At 43.6% G+C, this 23,780-nt stretch overlaps 1 protein-coding gene across 3 annotated transcripts; it reads right to left on the bottom strand.

Moving 5' to 3' along the window:
• Window positions 1-21: 21 nt before the first annotated feature.
• On the bottom strand, window positions 22-18,944 carry LOC121167019 (caspase-10-like). 3 transcript variants are annotated; one of them, XM_040996396.1, is made up of 5 exons: window positions 18,533-18,944; window positions 17,199-17,292; window positions 7,044-7,179; window positions 3,772-3,863; window positions 22-275 (listed from the first exon to the last, which is right to left on the bottom strand). In XM_040996396.1, the coding sequence occupies exons 1-5, from the start codon at window positions 18,868-18,870 to the stop codon at window positions 252-254; spliced, it is 684 nt and encodes a 227-aa protein (XP_040852330.1). In that variant the 5' UTR covers window positions 18,871-18,944; the 3' UTR covers window positions 22-251. The 3 variants fall into 3 exon arrangements, with proteins under 3 accessions (XP_040852330.1, XP_040852321.1, XP_040852311.1); XM_040996387.1 differs by lacking the exon at window positions 22-275 and adding an exon at window positions 282-769; XM_040996377.1 differs by lacking the exon at window positions 22-275 and having other exon boundaries at window positions 3,279-3,863.
• Window positions 18,945-23,780: the final 4,836 nt, after the last annotated feature.

Below are 23,780 nucleotides of genomic sequence, written 5' to 3'. Positions count from 1 at the left end.
CTATGTTATGTTCTTTCAGAGAAAGCAGATGGGACTCATAAATTCAGTAGGCAGGAAGAGATGTCAACATTGTTCTTAATAAATGATGCATTTAATCTCTTAATATCATGTACACAATGCCCTCCCACCAGCTGGATCCCTTTAGATATCTAAACACCCGTACCTGTCACATGGGGACTCAGACTCCATGTCACATTCTCACATGGAATGCACATCTCCCTGATGTCCTTTGCCTGTCTTGGATCCACAGGTCATCTGTGGGTCTCCATCACCTCCTTTATAGAAAATAACAAGAACGCACTTCTAGAGGGAAACGGAAGGACCTTGTTGAGTGCTGACTTGTAATTGAAGTGAGAATCCTGTGGTTGGAAAGGATTGCTTTTTCACCAACATGCTAAATCCTAGATCACACAAAACTCCACAGAGGAGTCTCAATCTAGGGAAGAGATTTTATGCAGAGCAGGATGCTTGTGGAGTGTTAAAATGTCTCCCCCTTGCTCATTTGTTAGGTGGGCAGGGGAAAAGATACCAAGTGAATTGCAAAGTGAAGAAATATCATAGAGGAGCATCCCTAATAGGAGGAAGATGGACACATGCAGTTCCAGACATTAGGCCCTAAGCCAGATATAGCATCAATCAGGTGATAGGCTGGCCAGGATGCAAAGCTTGAATCTAATCATGAGGAAACACCACACCAAAACAGAGCCAGATTCTGTGCTTTTTATGAAAGTCAGGAGGATTGGCTGCGTTCTTCGACTGTTTCAGTGTCCTAAAAGAGGAAGAAAAGTTGTAGAAATGTTCAAGATTAAAGGACTCTAAAGGGACGTGACAAGCACATTTAATATTTATATTACAGATATTGGTTTGTAAGTATGTCTGTATGTATGGTATTTGCATATATAAAATATGTGATCCTAAATTTTGTTCTGGAGAGGAAAAATACAAAGAAGAACATTATTGGTTTCACAAACAAAACTAGCAATGTGGACCATCAATTGTACAAAAGTATTGTACAAATTTCACTTGATTGCATGGACAACTGTGCTATATTGCAGTAAAAGAAAATCTTTATTCTTAACAACTACACACCAGGAGGAGAAAGGGCCATGCTGTATGCAACCCACTGTCACAAAGTCTGGAGAAAACTTATGTGTGTGGAGGGAAAAGGTGTGAGAGAGTGAGCATGTACATGAGCAGCAGCACATCCACGGGGTGGTAAACAGAGTTCTAGACACAGGCTGTCCTTCAGGGGCCCACGTGTTGGGGACTTGCTCTCCAATGTGGTAGCACTTAGAGGTGGTGAGCATTTTATGAGCTGGGGCCCTAAGGAGTCTGTTATTGTGAAAGTCTTATTATCAAGAGCAAGACTGGCTCCTCCCCAAGCTTGGGCTTCCTGTCACACCATCTGATGGCAAGTGTTCCTGCTATTGTGTTGTCACCTGTCTACCCTTAGGCCTTCATCAGAGCCAAGCCAACACTGGCACCATGCCCTCGAATCTCTAGAACTATGAGCCTATTTCTGGACAAAGTATCCCGCCTCGGGTAGTTCACAGCAGGAACAGCAAACCAACTAATACAATATGTGATTTTTTTGTATTATTCACATTCTTGCAATTTTTCATTAAGATTGAAATTCTTTGCAAATTCAAAATTTGTAACTCTGAAAACAACATGAAAATAAAGAAACCATTAAAAAAATTAAGAAAAAATAGAATTTCCACAAATAACAGGGAAAGGATCTGAATGGATATCTCTCCACAGAGGATATACAGATAGACAACAAGCACATGAAAAAAACCACCAACAGCACTAGACATGAGGGAAATGTTAACCAAACGAATGAGATCCATCAGGACAGCTATTGTCAAAAGCAAATAAATAAAACAAGTGTTGATGAAGATATGTAGAAGTTAGAAGTATAGTGCAAAGTTTGTAAAGAAGATATAATAAAATGGGGCGGCCACTGTGGAAAACAGTGTGGCGTTTCCTCAAAAAAGAAAAAATAGCATTACTATATGATCCAACACTTCCACTTATTTTCATACACCTAAAAGAATGGAAAACAGAGTCTCAAAGAAATGTCTACACTCAGCTGACACAATGGCTCAACTAGCTAATCCTCTGTCAACAAGTGCCAGCATCTCATATGGATGCTGGTTCATGTCTTGACTGTTCTACTTCCCATCCAGTCACCTGCTTATGACCTAGGAAGGCCTAGGAGGATAGCTTCAGATCAGCTCAGCTCTGGCCATTGCAGCCATTTGGGAAGTGAGCCAGCAGATGGAAGACCTTCCTCTGTCTCTTTCCCTGTAAATCTGCCTTTCCAATAAAAATAAATAAAATCTTAAAGTATTTTTTTAAAGAAATGTCTGCACTCGTGCTCACAGCAGCATCACTCACAATAGCCAAGAGACAGAAGTAACCTAAGAATCCACCAGTGGATGAACAGGTGCATAAAATGCAGTACAAATACACTGCATCTGTACACTGAGTGTTATTCAACCATTAAAAAAGAAAAATTCTGAAACACACTGAAACAGATGAAAGTTGAAGACTTTATGCCAAGTGAAATTAGCCAGTCACAGAAGAACAGATATAGTACCATTCCACAGTTATGAGACACTTGTCATAGACAAGTACGTAGAGACGTAAAGAAAGGTGGGGCCCGTGGTTTGGGAGGAAGAGGAGAAGGGGAGTTACAATTTAATGAGTAGAAAATCACAGTTAGGGAAGATGAGAAAAATCTGGAGTGATGTTAACATGACAATGTGAACTTATTTAACATTACTGAACCGTGGACTCACCACTGGCTAAGACAGCAAATCTCATGTGTATTTTAGTACCTTACCATAATAATTTTTTATGATTAAAACAATAAATTTGGGCCCAGAGCAGCAGCCTAGTGGCTAAAGTCTTCACCTTGCAGACACCGGAATCCCATATGGGTGCCAGTTTATATCCCAGCTGCCCCACTTCCCTTCCAGCTCCCTGCTTGTAACCTGGGGAAGCAGTCAAGAATGGCCCAAAGCCTTGGGATTCTGCACCCACATGGGAGACTCAGAGCAAGCTCCTGGCTGTGAATCAGCTCAGCTCTGAGCATTGTGGCCACTTAGGGAGCAGACCAGTGGATAAAGATCCTTGTCTCTCTTTCTTTCTAATAAAAGTAAAATAAATCTTTAAATATATATATATACTTTGTGCTATTTTATTATGTCTTTATCACAGTTTTTCTAAAGCAAGGTAAGTGATAATTTTGTGCTACCTATATGTCATAGTTGAAAACACAACAATCTTTACAGCTAATCTAACTTCTGCAGACAAGTGCTGGCATAATAGAGCTACCCAAGTTTTCTGAGGGGAGACATTAATCATGCCACATGTCTCCCAAGTATCATGGTCACATTGTGAAGGACAGATTGAGCATGGTAAGAAGCAGGAACCCAGTTCTTGCTCTCTGGGAAAGACCTGCCACATGATTTGCAAGGCCCTGGTTCATGCATTTCTAAGAATTTCTAAGTGATGACAGTAGAGCATTAAACAAAGCATACATGCCTGTACAGCCCCACAGATTGGACACCCAGCAGACTGACCCTGACTGAGCTTCTCCTACAGCAAAGAGGAACCATGTCAAAGAAACCCAGGGCTGTGCAAGAGTCAAGCACAGTTACGCCTCTCTTTTGCTCGTGCTTCATCTTTCTTTTCTTTTTTGGATGTTGGAAGCAAAAGGTAAAACAAATGGTTAAACACTGACCAGCCCATCACTGTACCCACCGGTAAGGCTCCATTGAATTGTTCAATGTCTGCCTGGGAAATTATCTCTTCCTCTTCTTGTTGCAATGGCTCAGTTTCCTTGTCTACAGCAGCTGGAAATAAAACCAGACAGTAAAACAAAATCAATTTCTGACTGCTAGCAGCCCAGGAATAACAAATCATCAAAAACAACCATCAAGAGTAATTATTTTAAGGAGGTTGTAAAATTCTAACACTACTTTCATATGAATGTGTACATAAGAGTATGCAAACAAGAAATAAATGTTATTTTTATTGACTATTTTTGTTAAAACTGATTCCTGTATATTTTTTCTTATGATTTTTGTTTTATTACTTTTGTGATTTTATTAGTTCCTTAAAAGTTGCCATATACTTTATCAAATATGATTTCAGAACTTAACAGTGCTTAATGTGCAAGATAATTATTGAGATCCTTAAAGGATTATCTTAAAAATGATATCAGAGTTCAGATAACATCAGATGGAAAAAAAAACGAAAGGAAAGGGAAAAAAGGGAGATATTATGCAAAAGCAATAATTAAATCAATCTGTTACATCGTAAAATAGATTTCCGAGGAGCCGTCAAAAGAGCTAGAGTGAATACTCGGCTATGATTCAGGCACTGATTAAGGTGCCTGCATCCCACGTGTCAGGACCTGGATTCAGTTCTCAGCTCCGGCTCGAGCTGCCTCTTAATGTAGACCCTTGAGGCAGCAGTGACACTCAAATGCTTGGGTTCCTGCTACCCTTGTGGCAAACCTGAATTGAGTTCCGGCTCCCAGCTTCAGCCTAGAAGGAGCAACCAGCAACCAGCAAATGAGAGCTCTGTTTCAATCTCTTCTCTCTCCCTGTGTTTGTGTATCTGTCTCTTCTTTTTTCTGTAACTATGCCTTTCAAACAAAAATAAATCTTGAAAAAGAAATAATGTTTTACCTGATCATATTTATGGAAAATGTCAGTTATATTAGATGAAAAATAAGCAAATTATTTAATATGGTTTGCATGATCCTAGTTAAGTTTATGTATGCTACATATATACATACACAATTGTTTCTATAGAGAAGAAAATTCTGCAAAAATATATTTCAAACCATGATTATATCTGGGAAATAAGTTGGTAACTGAGAAAAGAGGAAAAGGGAGACTTTCTCCCTCTATATTCTGTATTACTTTCACTATTTGAATGTTAATTCATTATCATCATATAATTTATTTTAAAAACTTTAAAACACTAAGATGAACACTGACACTCAAGAATTCTCTGAATTTCAGCCTACTGGTCTCCAAATCAACCTATGTCCCAATTGCATTCAGAGAACTTGGACTTGGAATCACACTGACCTGCAGAGAAGTTTAAAATCTGCAGCCCTATGCAGTCCTTTTATTTCTCATCTTAAACAGACTTGAACCAAACCCTTAGCATTGTAGAAAACTAACATTACTTCTTTATAATAATTGACACCCCAAAAAGATCACATGCAAGCAGGTTAGAGACACAAAACTTCAAAATTAAAACTCTTCTTCTGGGGGAGGGGAAGGGAGAAATCCCTATACCTACAAAACTGTATCATGGAAATAATAACAATTTTTAAAAAGAGAGGGATAAGGCCTGACACGATGGTTCAGCAGCTATGTCCTCGCCTTGCAAGTGCCGTGATTCCCTATGGGCACCAGTTTGTGTTCCGGTTGATCCACTTCCCATCCAGCTCCCTGCTTGTGGCCTGGGAAAGCAGTACAGTATGGCCTAAGGCCTTGGGACCCTGCACCCACGTGGGAGATCTGGAAGAGACTCCAGTCTCCTGGCTTTGGATCAGCTCAGCTCTGGGTCACTAGGAGAGTTAACTAGCCAATGGAAGACCTTTTTCTCTATCTTTCCTTTTTCTCTGTGGATCTGATCTGCTTTTCCAATAGGGAAGAATGGATATTTAAACAAAAGTGACGGAGGGATTGAAGAGTGGGCAAGCAGCTGGATAGGTGCGCCGGTGGGAAAAACAGACACACACACACACACACACACACACACACACACACACAGAGCAGGAAGAAAAAACTCTCCTGATAGAAACCTCAGTCCTCAAGACTCATTGAGCCAATCACTAATTGCATAGAAATTAGGCAACTCCTCCATAATTCATACATCCAAAATATTATGGTCGCCTAATGATAACTCATTACAGGAAAACAACATCAGAAAACAACCTCAGTACTCAAAGTTCACCTGCAGGCCAGTGAAATACTCTTTCACTATCAACTTCCTGCTTTTTAGTTCTCACTCGATAACTGCAGGGTCAGCAATTTTTGAATTCTTTGTAACTTTTCCTTTAATTACATGTTTCTTCAATGCTTCAATTTTGAGATTTTATCAACTTGACAGCAGTATTTTTGTCCCTCACTTTGTATTCAATGAATTCTTAAAGGAGAATTTCCTCTTAGTTTCCTTTTGCAGTCCAAGAAATCTGCACAACAGCTTGACTCACTGTATTAAGCATGAGTTGGGTGTGGCATAAAAATCTTCACAAATATGTCCTTCAGCATTTGAGTTCCAGCTCAACAGTGGAGAAAGACACACCTGAATATATATCATGCTAACCCATATTTGATTTGTTCTGTGGGCTTCCACCTCCATATAGTATCACAGCAAAAACTGTCTTTACAATGCAGACTAGAAAAAAATATAACAATAAAATAAACTTCTTCATGAATCCCTTTAACAAATGCAGCCATAAAACCATGCACTGAATGCCAATTCCCACCAGAGAAGCATTTTATAGGGATTAACTCACTCAATTCTCATACAACCCTATGAGGTGTGTGCTAGAACTATGCCCACTTTACAAATGGGGGGAAGGAAAACATGGAAAAGCTAAAGAAAAAGCCAGCACGCTACACAAGCAGTCCTAGCCACTAGAGTCTTCGGCCCCCACTCTTAACCCTGTGCTATCCTGCCTCCTTCTTTGTTGTCATTTCACTGAAAACAACTTTCTATACCCTCACTACCATAAAAAAAAAATCACACACGGACAATTATCTAAAACTACTTTCTCCCCTTGAAGTAAGTTTTATGGGTGGGAGTGATGCTAAGTTCTTGCTATACTTCCAACTTCTCCAACAGTGCCAAGCATCAAGTGTGCTTCCAATAAACATGCTGAAGGAACAAAGGGGAGATTTATGGTTTTCCCAAGAGGACATTAACCAAATGGTGAGCAAACATGGCCAAAATTGTTTTAAGAATTCTCATAATCGGGTGCAAGTCACCAAGTGTCCACTTCTTACCTTTCTCTTCTATATACTTCTCTATTATTCTTGTAAGGCTCGGGGTGACTTTTTTGCAGAGTTCTTCTAGGAACGTCAGATCGTTTTCCCGTATTTTACCTTGTTTCTCCAGATAGTCCAAAAACTTCAGAGAGTTCTGCAAGAGAATCCAGGGAGCCACTTTTACCTGACTAGTGATTATACATTCAAATATTAAGCAATGATTAAATAAATCACCTGTGTGGCCACTAAGAACCAAGCTTTGCAGTCATGTTTGAAGTGTATTTCATGCACTGCGGGGGTTCAGTAGTTTAAGAGAAGAGCTCTATCTAAACGAATCTCTTTGTGATCCTATTAATACCAGACACCCTATATAGATACGATAGGTAACTCTACACACACCAAGTACAGCATTTGCTAAATAGCAATGTCAAAACAACCCAATGCAGGAGAAACTATCATATTCTTCATTTTGAAGATGAAATGACTGAAGGACAGAAAGGTTTAATCATTTTCCCAAGGTCACAAAGTCTATAATTGGCTGAGTCAATACACTCTGATGCCAACATCAATCATCGAGCTACACCACCTCTTTCTCACAACTGTCAGTGAAGAACTGATTATAAGCTCCAAGAAAATTTGGCTTGAGAAACTTTTACATTTGGTATTTTGAAAGAAAATATCTCAAAGCACTCCTGGATAGGGAAGAAATCACAAACCAGCTAAGATTCTTCGAAATCTGAATGATCTATGGGGTGGAAGTTACCATAAACTTTCCAGAGATCAGGACCAGTCAATGTACTGATTTGCCTGTGAAAAACATATATGTAAACAAAATTATCATGGAGCCCACAGAAAAGAATGCTGAGAAAGTGAGCATCCAATGCCACCATCAGGCTGCCGGCATAGGCTGGGGAGGAAGTCTCCACCCATCACACTGAACAGTTTAAAGGCTGCAAGGGGCCAGAGCCTTCTATGAAGCTAGGAAGAAGATATGGGTACAAACACCAACCCATACCAAGTGGGAGCTAGATCTCGTTTGAAATGAGAAAGGATCATACACATCACATGAGCATGTGGTCAAGGGTTGGGATCAAGGATATCAATGGCATGAACAGATCTGTTGCTAAATAGAAGTCTTAGGCGGTAGGCTGGAAGAAGAAATGGATTAGAGAAGAAATGATCAAGATCTATCCACAGCAGTGGTGCTGCAATGGTGCTGGACTGGAGAGGCGCTGCTGAAGTCTGTTCTGGGGAATTGGGAGGATGAAGTGGAAATGTGTGAAGAAATGAGGTAAGAGTCAAAGATGACTTAAGTAGTGATATCATTCATTACTATCATCCATCTCTCCCCACCACAAGCTCCACACAAACCACACATGGGAGGGCATTCCTGGACTGCTTTGTGAAAGATGATGAGCCGCTATGGCTGGAACACAGCATTCCAGGAAGAGAACCAAGGGCAGAAAATGCTGAGAATCTGAAAATTGGCTATGAGATGGCTCTTGGGGATTTTAGCAAGCTGAGTTTCATCTGCTTTAGATTGAAGTCAAACTGGAATGTGTTGAAATGGAACTAAGAGTTGAGTTAATGAAAGGAGTGTGTGTGAACTATTACTGCAATAAATTGAGCAGAAAGGGGGAGATGGAGCAGTAACAGAAGGAAAAGGAAGAGTTAAAGAAAATCTGTGTGTGTGTGTGTGTGTGTGTGTGTGTGTGTGTGTGTGTGTGTGTGTGTTCAACCAACCATCCAAGATGCAAACAAGTCAGAGAAACCCTAAATTTTTAAGTTTCAGTCTTGACTGCTTTCTATCTCATCTGATGAAAAAAAGAGAAACCTGAGCTGGAATTGGGGATGAGCTGGCTGGGCCGGACTACAGCATCCACTGGCAAACGCTGAGGCAAGGCAGGCCATGCCAGACCAGGCTGCGGCATCCAACCAAAAACGTAAGACCCAAGAGGGAGAGGGCAAAGCCAGTAGGAGGGCAGCATGGTGTTCCCCAGCTGTATCACCATTCCCACTATAGAACATGAACTGGGATGGGGGCAGATCAGGCCTGACAGCTACAACACCTATTGGGTCTCATGTGACCTGGACCAGGGAAAAGTCAAGCTGGGTTGACTGTTCTTACTGATGCAAGCGTAAGTCAGAGTGGGTGTGGGTTGATTGGGGTCTGCTACAGCATCAGCTGGCAGAGGCTGGCTGGCACTGGGGAGCTAATTCTGTCAAGCCAAATTGCAGAACCATCTAGAGAGTGCATGATCCAGGATTGGGCCCAGCAGGGAAACAGTGGGCACCTCCCTCTTGGGTTGCCACTCTGTCTGGTGAGCATGAGAACCAGGAATGGGGCAGGCATGAGAGAGTAGTATCCATCAGCAGGTGTGTGGGCTGGATAGTGGGCCTGCTTGGGTTAAACTAGGCTTCAATGCCCATTGACACACAGGAGAGCTGAATGGGATGTGGAACAGACTGGACCAGTCTGCTGTACATACTGGCAAGCATAGGAACCAGGGCAGGAAGTGGGCTTGGTGGGGGGTAATGAGGGTCATTCTGATTAGGCTGCAGCTCCTACATGGTTTACATGGCCAAGTGTGTGGTGGACAGGATCTGGATAGGTTCCAACACCCATTGGTTTGTGTAGAAGACAGAGCTGGAAACAGAACTGATCCAGCAATTGCAACCACTAGCATATGCATAGGCTGATTGGGGCAATGGTCTGTGTTGGACCCTGTACTAGCAAGCACACATAAGAATCTGGTCTGGGATCACCTCTGACAAAGTTTCATTGGGGATCCCCCAATCGAATTGCTGGACTCAGAACCCCAACCATGAAAAGAATTGCAGGTTCCATGGTGTGACCATGGAGTGCATGTGTCAAAGCCGAGCCTCCTCAGAGGCTCAGACAGAGCAGTGGACAGCATATCCAGGTGCACATGGAAGATGTGGTAGTACATTGGAGCCTGCAGAGGACACCTGGTACCAGAACAGAGAACAAAACAAATTAATCAACTAGCCCAGCCAAGTGTTGTCAGTGAAAATCTGGGCAAGTGGAGATGCTAAGGTGGACCAAACCAGTCAGTGGATTCTAGAGAGACTTCATCATGCTTAGAATAGCGAGATTAGCAGTAATTCAGAACAGTTGAACTGTTGAAACCACTTGAGGAGTGCCCTAGGAGCATGCCCCACATCAGAGACGCTTAGATGGTTGGGAGGTTGAATGGGACTTCTCCCTTTGTCTCTTACTTTCCCCCAGATAGAGGAAGGAGAAAAGAGAATGTGAAAACAATGATCTTACACACTTTTCTGTAGCCATTGTCTCTTTGAGCCCTAATCAACTATGTAAAGATCATAAAAAAAAAAGTCTCGTAAAAGAAAGAAAGAGGGAGAGAGAAACTTTTCAAGAAATTCCAGAGACAGGGAAGAGGAACTAAAAGGAGTACACATGCTGCCCTTGCAGGCTGGGCCAGCTAGGGCTGGGCCAGGTAATGGACACTGGACAGAGGAGAGGTGGAGAAAGACTCACTGGAGTGCATCAGTGAGGCAGAGGTCAGAAGGTGCCCTCCTCACATAAAGTGCACAAGGCGTTACCACGGTGACGTGCAAATGAGCTTTGTACCTCGAAACAGAAACTCATACATCTTGATAACAACCCAACAGAATGAAGAAACAAGGCTAAGAGTGATTCCGGAAGCAATGGTCGAAATTCACATCACTTCATGAAGTTTCTTAGACGCTTAGAAAATAACCACACACACACACTCAAGTTACACAGAGCCTGTGCACTACTGCAGTTTAGGTTAAGCATTAGCAGGAAACATCTGCCAGCTCTTACTTTGCTAAAAAGCCAGCAGATTTGGGTGTGGCTTCCTTTACCTCCTGCATGCTGTTCTGAGAGTGGATTTGCTGCTAGCTGGTCAGGCATCTGACGATGTGTGTGAGCTTACATGGGTCAGCCTGCTATCAAAGGGGTATCCCTACCCAGCCTGCAAGAGACTTCCAGGAAAGACTGGAAATTTGAGTGCTTTCCCTCTTGACTAAAACACATTTCCTCCAGGGCACAGTGCAATAGCCAACTGGCTAAATCTTTGCCTTATATGCGCCAGAATCCCATATGGGCACTAGATCTTATTCTGGCAGCTTCATTTCCCTTCCAAATCCCTGTGTCTGTGGCCTGGCATGGCAGTTGAGGACTGCCTAAATCCTTGGGACATTACACCCACACAGGAGTCCTACAGGGAGTTCCGGGCTCCTTCCTGGCTTTGGATCAGCTCAACTCCAGTCATTGCGGCCACTTGAAGAATGAACCAGTGAATGGAAGATCTATCTGTCTCTCCTTCTCTCTGTAAATCTGATTTTCCAGTAAAAAATAAATAACTCTTTAAACAAGCAGCAAAGAAGCGGGCGCTTTCTCCAAAGGCTAGGAAGCAACTGATAGGTTGCTTTTTTTTTTTTTTTTCCTGAGGTCCCATGACAGGAAACATTGCCTGATTAAGCCAGGTGGGAAACTCCCCTAGGCTTGAGATCATCTTTTATTTTCTGTGAAAGGCTGGCCTAATAGCAGAGCTCAGAGGAAACCAGCCCAGACCAATCTTGGGCATGTGTTGCAGAGCCAAAACTGGGATATGATCCTGTGATCATCAGGGGTCCAAGAAGGAAGTGCAGCTTTCCTGTATTTGGCCTTATCTATGCCACAGCTAAGCCCAGGAACTTCCCCCCTTCCATTGTGGTACTGAGTGAGAAAAACCTAGACAGTGTTTTGGCTGCTTGGGCAGGGCATAAGTCAGATCATTTCACTCAGGGGTGGGCCATAAAAGGTAGGCCTGTGAAATCATGTGGTCTGGCTCTGTTAAGGAAACCACAGGCTACGGAACTCAAAATTCATGAACTCATCTGCAATAGGTTAGTTTTGAAGTTGATAATTTTGTGTTGCCCACTAGTGATGTTATACATAACCAGATGCCCTTGGCAGAAATAAATATCATCATATGTAAAATAGTAAGTAAAAATTTAAAAGATGATGGAATAGGGAGGCAAACGTCTGGGGGCACTTCTGACCCTGAACTTGATTCTGTAGCCACAGATGCCTAGGAGCTGCAAAAGCAAAAGAGAAGGACTCATTGCCAGACTTTTCCTAGAGGAAAATGTGCAGTGCTGAGTGTGCCAGGTCCTCCTGTAACAGAGCTGCTTGCCTTTCCCCTCACCTCCCACCCCTTGCTACCCCATACTGCTACCATCCATACCACCCCATTCTCCCCTTGGCAAGGCAAGGGTACAACAGTAAAGAGAGGACATTTTACTGATAAACCCAGACTCTTGGAAATTTGGGACAGGATACTCCAACTTGGAACATAAAATAATCAGAAACACCCAGAGAGTTTTGCAAACCGGTAGGATTCTCCTCTCATATTGACACATGTTACATTTAAGGCAGATAATTGCAGTGCAAGCATAAACATTGCAAACATGAGTTTTACACACTGAAATTATATGGCAGAATCCCAATAACCTTACAGTACTTTTTAAAACATTTTCTTTTTAGAAAAATCATCATCTCAGGGACGCTGTGGTATAGCATCCTAATCTTCCACTAATGGGACCAGCATCCCTTATGGGTGCTGGTTCATGTTTCTGCTGCTTCACTTCCCATCCAGCTCCCTGCTTATGGCCTGGGAAGACAGCGGAGGATGATTCAAGTCCTTGGATTCTTGCATATATGTGAGAGATCTGGAAAAAACTCCTTACTCCCAGCTTTGAACTGGCTCAGCTCTGGCCATTGAGTGTCGCCGACCAGCAGCAACACTACCTACACGGCACACTCTGGGAAAAGCCAGAACTATAACCGGACCCCTTATTGCCAAAAGCAGCTGCTTTTATGCTCTTTCTCCACTGCTTTTCTCCCTGTACTTTTCTCTCCGTAGGTCTTACTGCTTTTGTACTGCTTTTGTACCCCTCTCTTGTTCCCGTAGGTCTTATTGCTTTTGTACCCCTCTCTGCTTTTTCTCCCCGTACACCTTAGCTTTTCTCCCTGAAGATCTTAGCTTTTCTAGCCCTCTCTGCTGCCCCTTTCTTCTTGTTCTTCTTATTGCTTTTAGCAGCTGCTACTCTCCACCAATCACTTCTCCCCGTGGGTCCACGTAGTGCTACCTGATAGGCCAGTAGCAATGACATAATCACAGCGAGGGCATCAGCCTATCCCTGTGACTTCCTGTTTACCTGCTGGCGAGACCAACCCCACCTCCTGGTCCTGGGCCAGCCGCCATCCTGCAATGGCCTTTCATGTTCATTTGGTCTGCTCCGGTGCCCACTCCCCACAATTGAGGCCTTTTGAACCATGTACAAATAGATGAAGAATCTCTCTTCTGTCTCTCCCCTCTGTAAATCTGCTTCTTAAATAAAATAAATCTGCAAAAACAATCTTTTAAAAAGAATCATATACAAAAGTACACACACACACACACGTATTTCCTACTTCTGACCTTTGGGAAGAAAGAAAAAAAAAAGAGGAAATATCAACCTGGGGGCATTGGGCATCTTTTAGCACTTGTCTGTGGTTCGGAAATAACATTTCTAATTTAATAAAACCAAGCCTTTTAGAGAAATGATAGAATCCAGCACTAGGGGGAAAAAAGTACATACAATGAACCTGGGGCATCATTACAGGGCAGTAAAGGAACGTGAAAATGACAAGGATTCCATCAAAATGAGTCAAGACCAACTTGAAGAGGCTGTCACTGGACCAAAATGAGACAATTTAAACTAAATCAGAACAGCTACAGCAGACTGAAAACCCTCATATATGCTTAAATCCACTGAAAGTTTGCATGTGATTTTTCTAAAGGGCCATCTTCTGTTAATGACAAGAAACCAATTAACCATCTTGAAAACTGAGTAAGTAAATGAAAACATCAAGAATTTACGGGTGGGAGCAGCACAGTAGCCTAGTGGCTAAAGTCCTCACCTTGCACATACCAGGATCCCCTATGGGCACTGGTTCGTGTCCCTGTTGCTCCACTTCCCTTCCAGCTCCCTGCCTGTGGCCCGAGAAAGTAGTCAAGTACCACATAATGCAGGACTCTGCAGCCACATGGGAGACCCAGAAGAAACACCTTGTTTCATATCAGCTCAATTCTGGTTGCTGTGGTCACTTGGGGAGTAAACCAGCAAATGGAAACTCTTTCTGTATGTCTCTCTCTCTGTATGCCTGCTTGTCCAATAAAAATAAATAAATTTAAAAAAAAAGAACTTATGGGGTTGGTACAGGTACAGTGACTTGGGAGGCTGATCCTCTACCTGTGACACCAGCCCCCACATTTGGATCCTGGTTTGTGCCCCAGCTGCTGCACTTCTGGTCCAGCTTTTTTTTTTTTACGGCCTGGAAAAACAGCAGAGGATGGCTCAAGTTCTTGGGGTTCTGTACCCACTTGGGAGACCCGCAAGAAACTCCTGACTTCTGGCTTCAGATCAGCTTAGCTCCAGCTGTTGTGGCCATTTGGGAAATGAACCAACAGATGGAAGACCTCTCTTTGTGTCTCCCCTCTGTAACTCTGCCTTTCAAATAAAAATAAAATAAATATTTTTAAAAATAGCATATACTATGTGTATGTATACATACATATATATTTTATATCTGGGTAACCAATGATAGACAAAAGGGAAACAAAATGATAGAAATTTAATATCTTCATTTTGCAACTGCAAAAGAATCAGCACAATCACTCACCACATGACAACATTTGTTAGGACAGACCACCTTAAGTACCTTAAGATCACAATGGATTTGGAAAATTCTTATTGCCTCATATCTTTTGCTCTACCTTTTCTATGTTTAGATACATAAACACTTAGCTCTGTGTTAGAATTGGCTACAATATTTAAGACACTAACCTGTTACACAGAAGCAATGTGGTATACCACATAGCCCACATTATAAAGTGGGCTGTACCATCTGGGTTTCTGTAAACACATTCTGTGGTGTTCACACAAAATTACCTAATCACACATTTCTCAGAAAGTATACTTGCCTATGAAACCACATGTGACAGTATATAAAATTGTTGAACATCAGCAGTTGCTAATGTCAAGAGAACTAGGCATTTTGTATCTCCTGATAAAAGCATGTGACACAGGAGCATACAAAGAGAACTCACATGGCACATTATAAAGTATCATTTTGCTTAATGCCCAAAGTTAATGTCTTGGGGTCAACATGATAGCATAGCTCATTAAGTCTCTTTCTGCGATGCTGACATCTCATATAAGCACCGGTTTGTGCCCTGGCTGCTCTACTTCCCATCCAACTCCCTGAGACTGACCTGAGAAAAGAAGCAGAAGATGGTCCAAATGCCAGGGCCCCTGCCACACATGAGGGAGACCCAGATGAAGCTCTTGGCTTTGACATGGCTCGTCCCTGGCCAGCGCTATCATTTGAGTGAATCAGTGGATGGAAGATCTCTCTTTCTCTCTCTCCTTGTAATTCTTTCAAATAAATAAATATTTTAAAAACATTTTATTTTCAAATTTATATATTTTATTTTTAATAAAATAAATTTAAATAGTTTTATTTAAAAATTAATTCTTAAGTGATGATTTTAAAGGGATTAACCATATAAATCATACATCAAACTTTATCTTTCTGTCATCTGTCAATACTTGTGTTCTGTTGATTGTCATGGATGTTTTTAAACAAAAAAAAAACCAAAAAGATAAGAAAAAGATATTTTAAAAGGTATATAAGACAAGAAGTCCAGAGCGTCCAGAGACCATGTGAGGAAGAGGAGCAACAAATGTGAAGATGCTGTAAGTAGCTCTTAACACATCCCCAGCAACAGTTCCCATCAGCACTCATTGCAAAGTCTACACTGCACGTGTGCAGCTTCCTCAGAAAGACGTGGTAGGAGAAATCACACACACTCATCCATTCATGCTTCATTCAGATCGGCTGAGCATCAGGTCATCTCAGAGGCACCACGTGCTGGGCTCTAAAGGTGAGGAAGACTCAGAGCCAGCCTCAAGACACCAGGGTTTGGGAGCAAGGAACCCCAAGCAGGCAGGCCAGTGAGAACACAGGAGGCTGCAATTCCATTTCCTGAGGGCTCTAAAGCAAGGAAGAGCAGAGCGGAAATACTCCAAGATTATAGTGAAAATGGAATCAACCACGTTGTGCTACAGAAAAATGTCTGAAGAACTGCTCACATTGTGCTTGTTGGACTGACTTCACATGAAACAGCCTCCCGTGGGGCAAACCTTTTATTTGTCAGTAATGTCAGTGGATTGGGGAAGATGGCCCAGGAGCCTTCTCAGAAGTTAAACAGTGGGCTCATGTATGTCTGCTTTGTGACTACATTTCTTAACATCCCCACATATTTCACATCTTCTTTTGCATGATCAAAATTACATAACGTAAAACTTCAAAAAGTAGCAAGCAACACTATGTTCTAGGGTACATTTTGAAACTTGGCCCCTTCTCAAACTAACTAAACTATTCCTCACAAGTTGTTGGTGGAGCCAAACAAAGCATAAAGTCTTGAGGCTTAGAAAGCAGGTTTACAGCTCCTTTTCTGCATTTAAATTTAACTACCAGAATAATTAGTTGATAGCCACTATGTTAATATCCAGTGCATCACTAGTAGTAACTTCAAAGGCGTGCACAGCCCTTTACAAAGCACATCTCAGTGCTGTCTTCTTTGACTTTCACAAACATCCTACAGGAGAGACACCACAAAGCCCCTGCAAAGGACTCCTGGACTACCTCAGATTATTCTCACCTGGTTGTTGCTTACCAGGTATGCCTTGAACAGTTCTACATACTAAAACACAGGGGATGTCAGCAACAGTTAGCATCGATTTCATGGTTGCTATAATAAATACACACCTCGTGTGAATACCTGATGTGTGTGTTACTTCATCTTATTAGCCCAACAATCCTAGAAGGACACCCAGGACAATCTGACATGTAAGAAGACAGAAGCCCAGAGCGCTTCGGTCATTTGCCCACACCACAGATTGAGTAGGAGAAAGAGTGTAGAATCCAGGCCCATCCAACAAAACAGATATTTTAACCCTGGTAAGTCTGCATACTGTGAGGAAGAAGCCTCCATGGAATCCCCTTCCAGCCTCTTCGGAGTCACTGCCAAGCAGCACAGTGCTACATAGTCCCCATCTCCAAAACGCACTCACCATCTCAGACTTGGGCAGTGACCCTCCCAGAAGGAACTTCATGCTGTTTAAGGTTTCTGCGCTGATGCCTTCTGACAGGTCGTAGAGCATCTTTCTAAGACATACACCCAAAATGACAAATAAATTTTCATACTTGCACACATCAGTCAATCAAGCATTTTTACACATGTTATCCGGCATGTGAAGGATCAACTCTGGGAGTAGTTTAGAGACTTGAAAACAACTCTGAGCTTCCAAGGTGCCCACTAGCATGGCAAGCTGCCAAGGCATGTCTCCAGATTCTGGGTCTAGTGCTACTTTCCAGCACATTAGGAAGATATACCCAATTTCAACCCATCCCCCACTCCCACCAGCTTTGGGTCCCATCTTAGAAATCCAACATTAATTTAGATGTCCTTGTGGGAGAAGACCTGAAGGCAGCCAATACTGGATTGCCCACCACAGGTTGAAAAAGGACTGGGACAGGCATTTGCCACAAATTAAGACACCACTTCGAAAGCCCACATCCCATATCAGCTCTGGTGTCCTGCCATCATACGCCCTGGGTGTTGGCAAGCAATGGACTCCAATGGTGCATCCCTGTCACGTGGGCAGTGCAGACTGAGCTCTGAGCATGGGGAGTTGAACAGTGGATGGAAGATATCTCTGTATGTCTGTCTGTCTGTCTGTCTTTCAAATAAATAACTTTTTAACATAAGGGAATCACAGCAATATCAAGCTTGCCGTATCATCTGTAGTCAGAAAAGCTAAGTGTCTCATTCCCAACACCAATATCCCTCAGATGTTTAACAAATAGAATGGATTTCCAGAATTCATCATTCCTTTAGCTGACCAAGAGTCGTCCATATGCTGAAGGACTTGAAGGATTCTAATCACCAAGTCACTAGACACTTTCAGAGGCCAGCATTGTGGCATAGGGAATGAAGTCACCACCTGCCATGCTGGCATACCTCTCAGAGAGCTAGTTTGAGACTCAGGCTGCTTGGATTCCCATCCTACCCCTTGCTAATGCACCTTGCTTTTGGGATGGGAAGAGGCAGTAGAAAATGACCCATATACTTGAGTTCCTCGCACTCATATCAGAGATTCTGATGGAGTTCCTAAATCCTGGCTTCAGCATGGAGCAGCCCCAGCTCCTGGCTCTTGGCGGGGAATTGGGGAGTGGGTGAACCAGGAGATAAAACAACTCTCTCTCTCTTTTTTTCTCACTCTCTCAATCTCTCCCCCTCTGACTTTCTAATTAATTAATTAATTAACTAAAAAAAAAAAAAAAAGCCCAGTGGCTAGAAACAGAGACACCTCCTCCCAGCCAGGCCCCTCCCTCCCGGCCTCACCTGAACAAAGGCACCTTCCTTCGCGTGGGCAGCATATGCTCCACCTCCTCTTTGCTGTACCCGAGGTGCTGCAACAGTTTGATCTGCTTGATGATGTAGAGGAGTTCCGCGAGGAAGAAAATATTCTGTTCTTGCACGAGCTCGTAGTCCAAAAGGAGCTCAAAAATATCCAAGGCCGAGTCTGCCTCCTCCAGCTTCTTTTTACTGACCAAATCCAGGCAGAGAAACTTGAGGCTTTCCACCTCTTGGGCCCCCAGCTGTGAGTCGAGCTCCAGAAGCAGCTCACGAAGGTTTTTCTGATCCAAGATGAAACTCAGACTCCGATCTCCGGATGCCATGGCCACCCTGCCAGAGGCAGAGAGGGCTCAGCACGAGTGAGGACCAGGAGACCAGGCTTCACCGCCTCTTGCTCAACCCCCAGCTTCCTCTCTCCTAGACAATAGACATCCCAGGAAGTCTGAGAAATTTGAGGCTTCTCCAAGGACCAACAGCCCAGAAAACCGACCCCAGCATCTCCAGCATCCCCCAGAACTTACAAGTGTCCATTAGAAGGCTTAAGGGGGATTGTTAATCAGAACTCAATTTACCCTGATTTCTTTTTTTCATTTCCTTTAGAATTTATTTATTTATTTGAAAACTAGAGTCAAGGATGGAACCAAGTTGGGGGTGTAGCTCGAGATTGCATCAATCTTCTGCACCCACATCTAACTTTCTCAGACTTTATGCAACAAATATATTATTACTTTGTTGTTAGATAAGGTCTCTTAATGTAATCATCCTGAAGTCTTCTTCATTTAACCTTGAGGTTAAATGACTGGTTTCTGATACACGCATCCTATAGTCTCTTTGTGACAGTCAACCTGCCAAACATGGTCCGAGCTCGTAGCAAATGGCTACCAGTTACCTATGTTGGGAACTTCTTAGCTTGTTTTTTTTTTTTTTTAATTACTCTTACTAACTTTCATTTTCCCAGCAGGTCCCAAGAATTCTGGGCACCGATCGTGCCAGTGTGACAGTTTGAGCAAGTTCCTGTGACAAAGGGAAGTTCAGAGCGTGAGATCCCAGGGTGGTGGGGTAGAAATGTACATACCTGCTTCAGTTCAAACTCCCGCACTTCTTCTGAAGGTCAGTGGTGCTCAGGAAAACCTCCTGAAAACTGAGTTTGACGAGATCGGGCGTGTTCAGGGTGGTATGGCCGTAAACAAAATCTAAGTTTGAAATGGAAAAAAGTCAGAAATCTCTGCGCACTACGAAGACCAACGACACTCCTATTTGTGCAGGAAGGGAACCTCGCCTAGACGAGTGAAGACTGACTTCTTGGCTGCCAGTGACTCATGTTAATTTCCTGATGACATCATCACTGCCTTCTTCTCTTCCCCCTCCTCTTCCCCGCCTCCTTCCCTGGGTTAAAACAACCCTGACAACAGCGTCTCCTAAAGGCCAGCACCCAACTTTCTAACACTAGAGCTCAGGATTTTCTCAGGAGAGGACAAGTTCCAAAGAGGCCACCAAGTGCCCCTTCCCACCTTTCCTCTGGGTCAAGAGGAACATGTCTACGTTTTTTAACTCTCTTCTGCAAACTCTCTTAACCTGTAAATAAAACCAAAAGGCTCATAAAATAGCAGTCTAATCCTCTACGTCTATGTGCAAATAAATAAATAAATGAAACTTGTAAGAGTGAGGATGGTGGACTACAAGTCCTCATGGAGATATTTGCATGCGAATCGATGGTAGGGAAAAAAGAGGCAAGGCAGGGTGGAGAGGGGTGTCACATGTCTAACACTCCCCCACACATGTGTCTGTGTCAGTCACCATGAAATCAAAGTATGAAAATCAGGGTGATGAGATGAGCCAGGGAAGAAAAAGTAAAAAAGCAAACAAAAGAAACCCGCAAGCTCTCTGCTCTTCTAGCACACTGAATCTAATGGAAAGAAAGATCTATAAGATATAATTTCTTTTTGAATTTTTATTTACTTATTTCATTATCTATTTATTTGTTTGTTTGAAAGTCAGAGCTAGAAACAGAGTGGGGAGAGACAGAGAGAGTTCTTTCATCTGTTGGTTCACTCCTCAGCCAGGATTTTCATGCAGGTCTCTCACATGTGTGGCAGGGACCCAAACACTTGTGCCACCTTCTGCTGCTCTCCTCGGCCTGTTAGCAGGGAGTTGGATCAGCAGCAAAGCAGCCAGGACAGGATCCTGTGCCTATATGACCACAGAAGGCTCCACTCACTATACCACAATGTCATTCCCATAGAAGATATGATTTCTAACAATAAAACAATGGATATTTTTACTGTACCTACCATGTACCAGGCACATGGTATTTACAAATATTTATTCAATGAGTCATCCCAACAACTCTCTAAGACAAATACTGTTGCTATGACTCCTATTGCACCACATGAAAAATAAAGTCTAGAAAGGTTAAATAATTTGCCTAAGGTGATGCAGTGGGCTAATACGAAAGTCAAGATTTAAACCAGCAAGTTGCATTCTAAGTCACTACATTATTATTATGCTAAATAAAATGTGCACAGCTCTGGGAAAATATACAGAACCTTTCAAAAAAAAGTTTTATCTCTGTAAAGGAGAAAAATATGCCTTAATCAGCAAATACAATATCATTTTCATATCTTACACACCATCTAGAAATCAGCTGTGTTTGAGAGGCAAGTCCTCCTCTTGACTTAATAGAATGTTAAGCCTGTACTGTAAAGTGAAATGAAAGTATACTACTGTAAAAACTAAAAAAAAGAAGAAGAAGAAGAAGAAGAAGGAAGAGAGAGAAGGAAGGAAGAGGTTGGGTGGGAATATGGGTAGGACGGGTACGGTAGGATGGAAAGTATTGCCAAATTTCCAAAACTGCATTGTGATATATGTGAAAATGTGGGCTTTGTATCAATAATTTCATTCTTAAATGAAACACAAGCCCTAGGATGGGCATGTAGTGCAGGGGAGTAAGCCCCTGCTTGAGTCTCTGGCATCCTCTATTAAGTACCAGCTCCAGCCTGGTGCAATAGCATAGCAGTTAAAATTCTCACCTTGCATGCACCAGAATCCCATGTGGGCACCGGTTCTAATCCTGGGAGCCCTACTTCCCATCCAGATCCCTGATTGTGCCCTGGGAAAGCAGTTGAGGACAGCCCAAAGCCTTGGGACCCTGCACCTGCGTGGGAGACACAGAAGTTCCTGGCTTTGGATTGGCTCAGCTCCAGCCATTGCAGCCACTTGGGGAGTGAACCATCGGACAGAAGATCTTCCTCTCTGACTCTCCTCCTCTCTGTATATCTGACTTTTCAACAAAAATAAATAAATCTTGCCTGGGCTCCAGAGGCTATTCCTTTCCTGGTGAGTATGCTGAAACGGGAACTCTGGGAACAGGGCAGGCCCCAGCTCCACCCATGACCAATATCATGCGGTGGATGGGACCAGGAGTGTGAGACCTTGGAGTCTGGGTAAGAGAATTTCCAGCAGCTGCTGGGAGGTCCCAGGCGAGGCTGGGTCGGACTCCTTGCTTGCGGCCAGCCATCGCAACCACACGGTGAGCTGGGCCCTTGGCAGTAAGTGCGCCATTTGGTGCCAAGCTCCACCTGCAGACCGCCCAGCAGCAAGCTCTGGCGTTTTGGGGGTATGGAATTGCTGCCTAGGTACGTCCATGTTGATCCCACTGTGCTTGTGGGTTGCAAATCAATCCTGAAGGATTCCCAATGACAGAATAACTTTTCCTTGAAGGTAAGCAAGGGTATTGAGACCTGGTGGTTTGGAGGAGAGAGACCGGATGATCTTTATGGGTCAGAGTGATATACCAGCCTACTTATGAGTCCTGTGTAGAACTTGTTATCACCGAAAAATGCTGACCACCACACACCATGCAAAAGCGAAGACTACAGGTTTGTCAAGCAGGCCAGATCCATGGTTGGGAACAGGCCAGGTTGAGGGGCTAAGAGGACACCCTACCTAGGTTGGGGTTCCCACTGAGGAGTGTAGGGGCTGGAGTGGAGGCTGTGTTCTGGTCTGGATATGGTTGCAGTCTCCCTTGGCACAAGTGTGGACTGGGACTGGACACACCAATCTGGGCTAGACTCCAGCACCATCTGGTGCTCTGGGGAACCAGGGTAGATGTAGGATGGACTAGGCTAGGTCTCTGCCCCTACTGAGCCACGTGTGAGCATTGTCTGGGTATGGACAAGCCTTGGCTGGACTAAAATATCCAACAGTAGGAACCAGAATGGGTTGAAGGAGAGTCAGGAAAGGCCACTGTTCCTGCTAAGACAGGAGGTGGACTAAGTAGGGCTGGCCCTGGAGCCAGCTGGTATGCGCAAGATCTGGCATTGAGAGAGATTCTGATGGAGGAGCCTGGGCAACTCCTCTGGCAAGATACAGTCCCTGCAGGTGAGCGCAAGAGCCACAATAGGGAGCAGCCCAGGCCAGGCCAGGGAACGGCACCCACCAGCATACATTTGGCAAAGATTGGAGGCAGACCAGGCTAAATCAGTTCACATCACCAGCTGGTGAATCCGAGCACCAGAAGAGAGTATGGGTTGGGCCAAGTTTGGTCACAACACATACCAATACACATTACAGCTGGGATTGGGTACCAGCTGGGCTGGACTATGCTGTAACCCTCACCAGCATCAGCTGGAATTGGGGGAGGGCCAGGTTGGGCCAGGCTACAGCACCCACTGGCAAAAGTCAAGGTGAGACAAGCCATGCCAGACTGGGTTGCAGCACCCAATCAACATATGTAAAGCTGGTAGGGGAAATGTGGAGGGCCCCCTGCTGGAAAACCATTCCCACTGAAGAGCATAAGTTGGGATGGGGCAGACCAGACCAGGCAGGGCTACACCTGTGGGCCTCATGTGAGCCAGATCAGGGAAGAGCCAGTCTTGGTTGACTGTCCCTACTGGTGCAAGCATAAATCAGAATGGTTGAGGGTTGCTAGAGCTTTGCCACAGCATCAGCTGGCAGATGACGGTACTGAGGACTAATTCTGTCAAGTTAAACTGCAGAATCACCTGGAAAGTGCATGATCCAGGAGTAGGCCCAGTAGGAAAATAGTGGGCAGCTCCCTCTTGGGTTATCATTCCCACTGGAGAACATGAAAACCAGGACTGGGGTAGATGTGGCTGGACAGAGCAGCACCCACCAGCATGTACATGGGCTGGATAGTGGGCCTGGTTTGGTTGAACTAGGCTTCAATGCCCATTGACATGTAGGAGAGCTGAATGGGAAGTGGGACAGACTG

The sequence above is a fragment of the Ochotona curzoniae genome, unplaced genomic scaffold (genome assembly GCF_017591425.1).
Source record: "Ochotona curzoniae isolate NIBS_2020 unplaced genomic scaffold, NIBS_Ocur_1.0 contig_1213, whole genome shotgun sequence".
Taxonomy (NCBI): Eukaryota; Metazoa; Chordata; class Mammalia; order Lagomorpha; family Ochotonidae; genus Ochotona; species Ochotona curzoniae.
The sequence above is the reverse complement of the archived record's forward strand: the minus strand, read 5'-3'. Positions and strand labels throughout refer to the sequence as shown.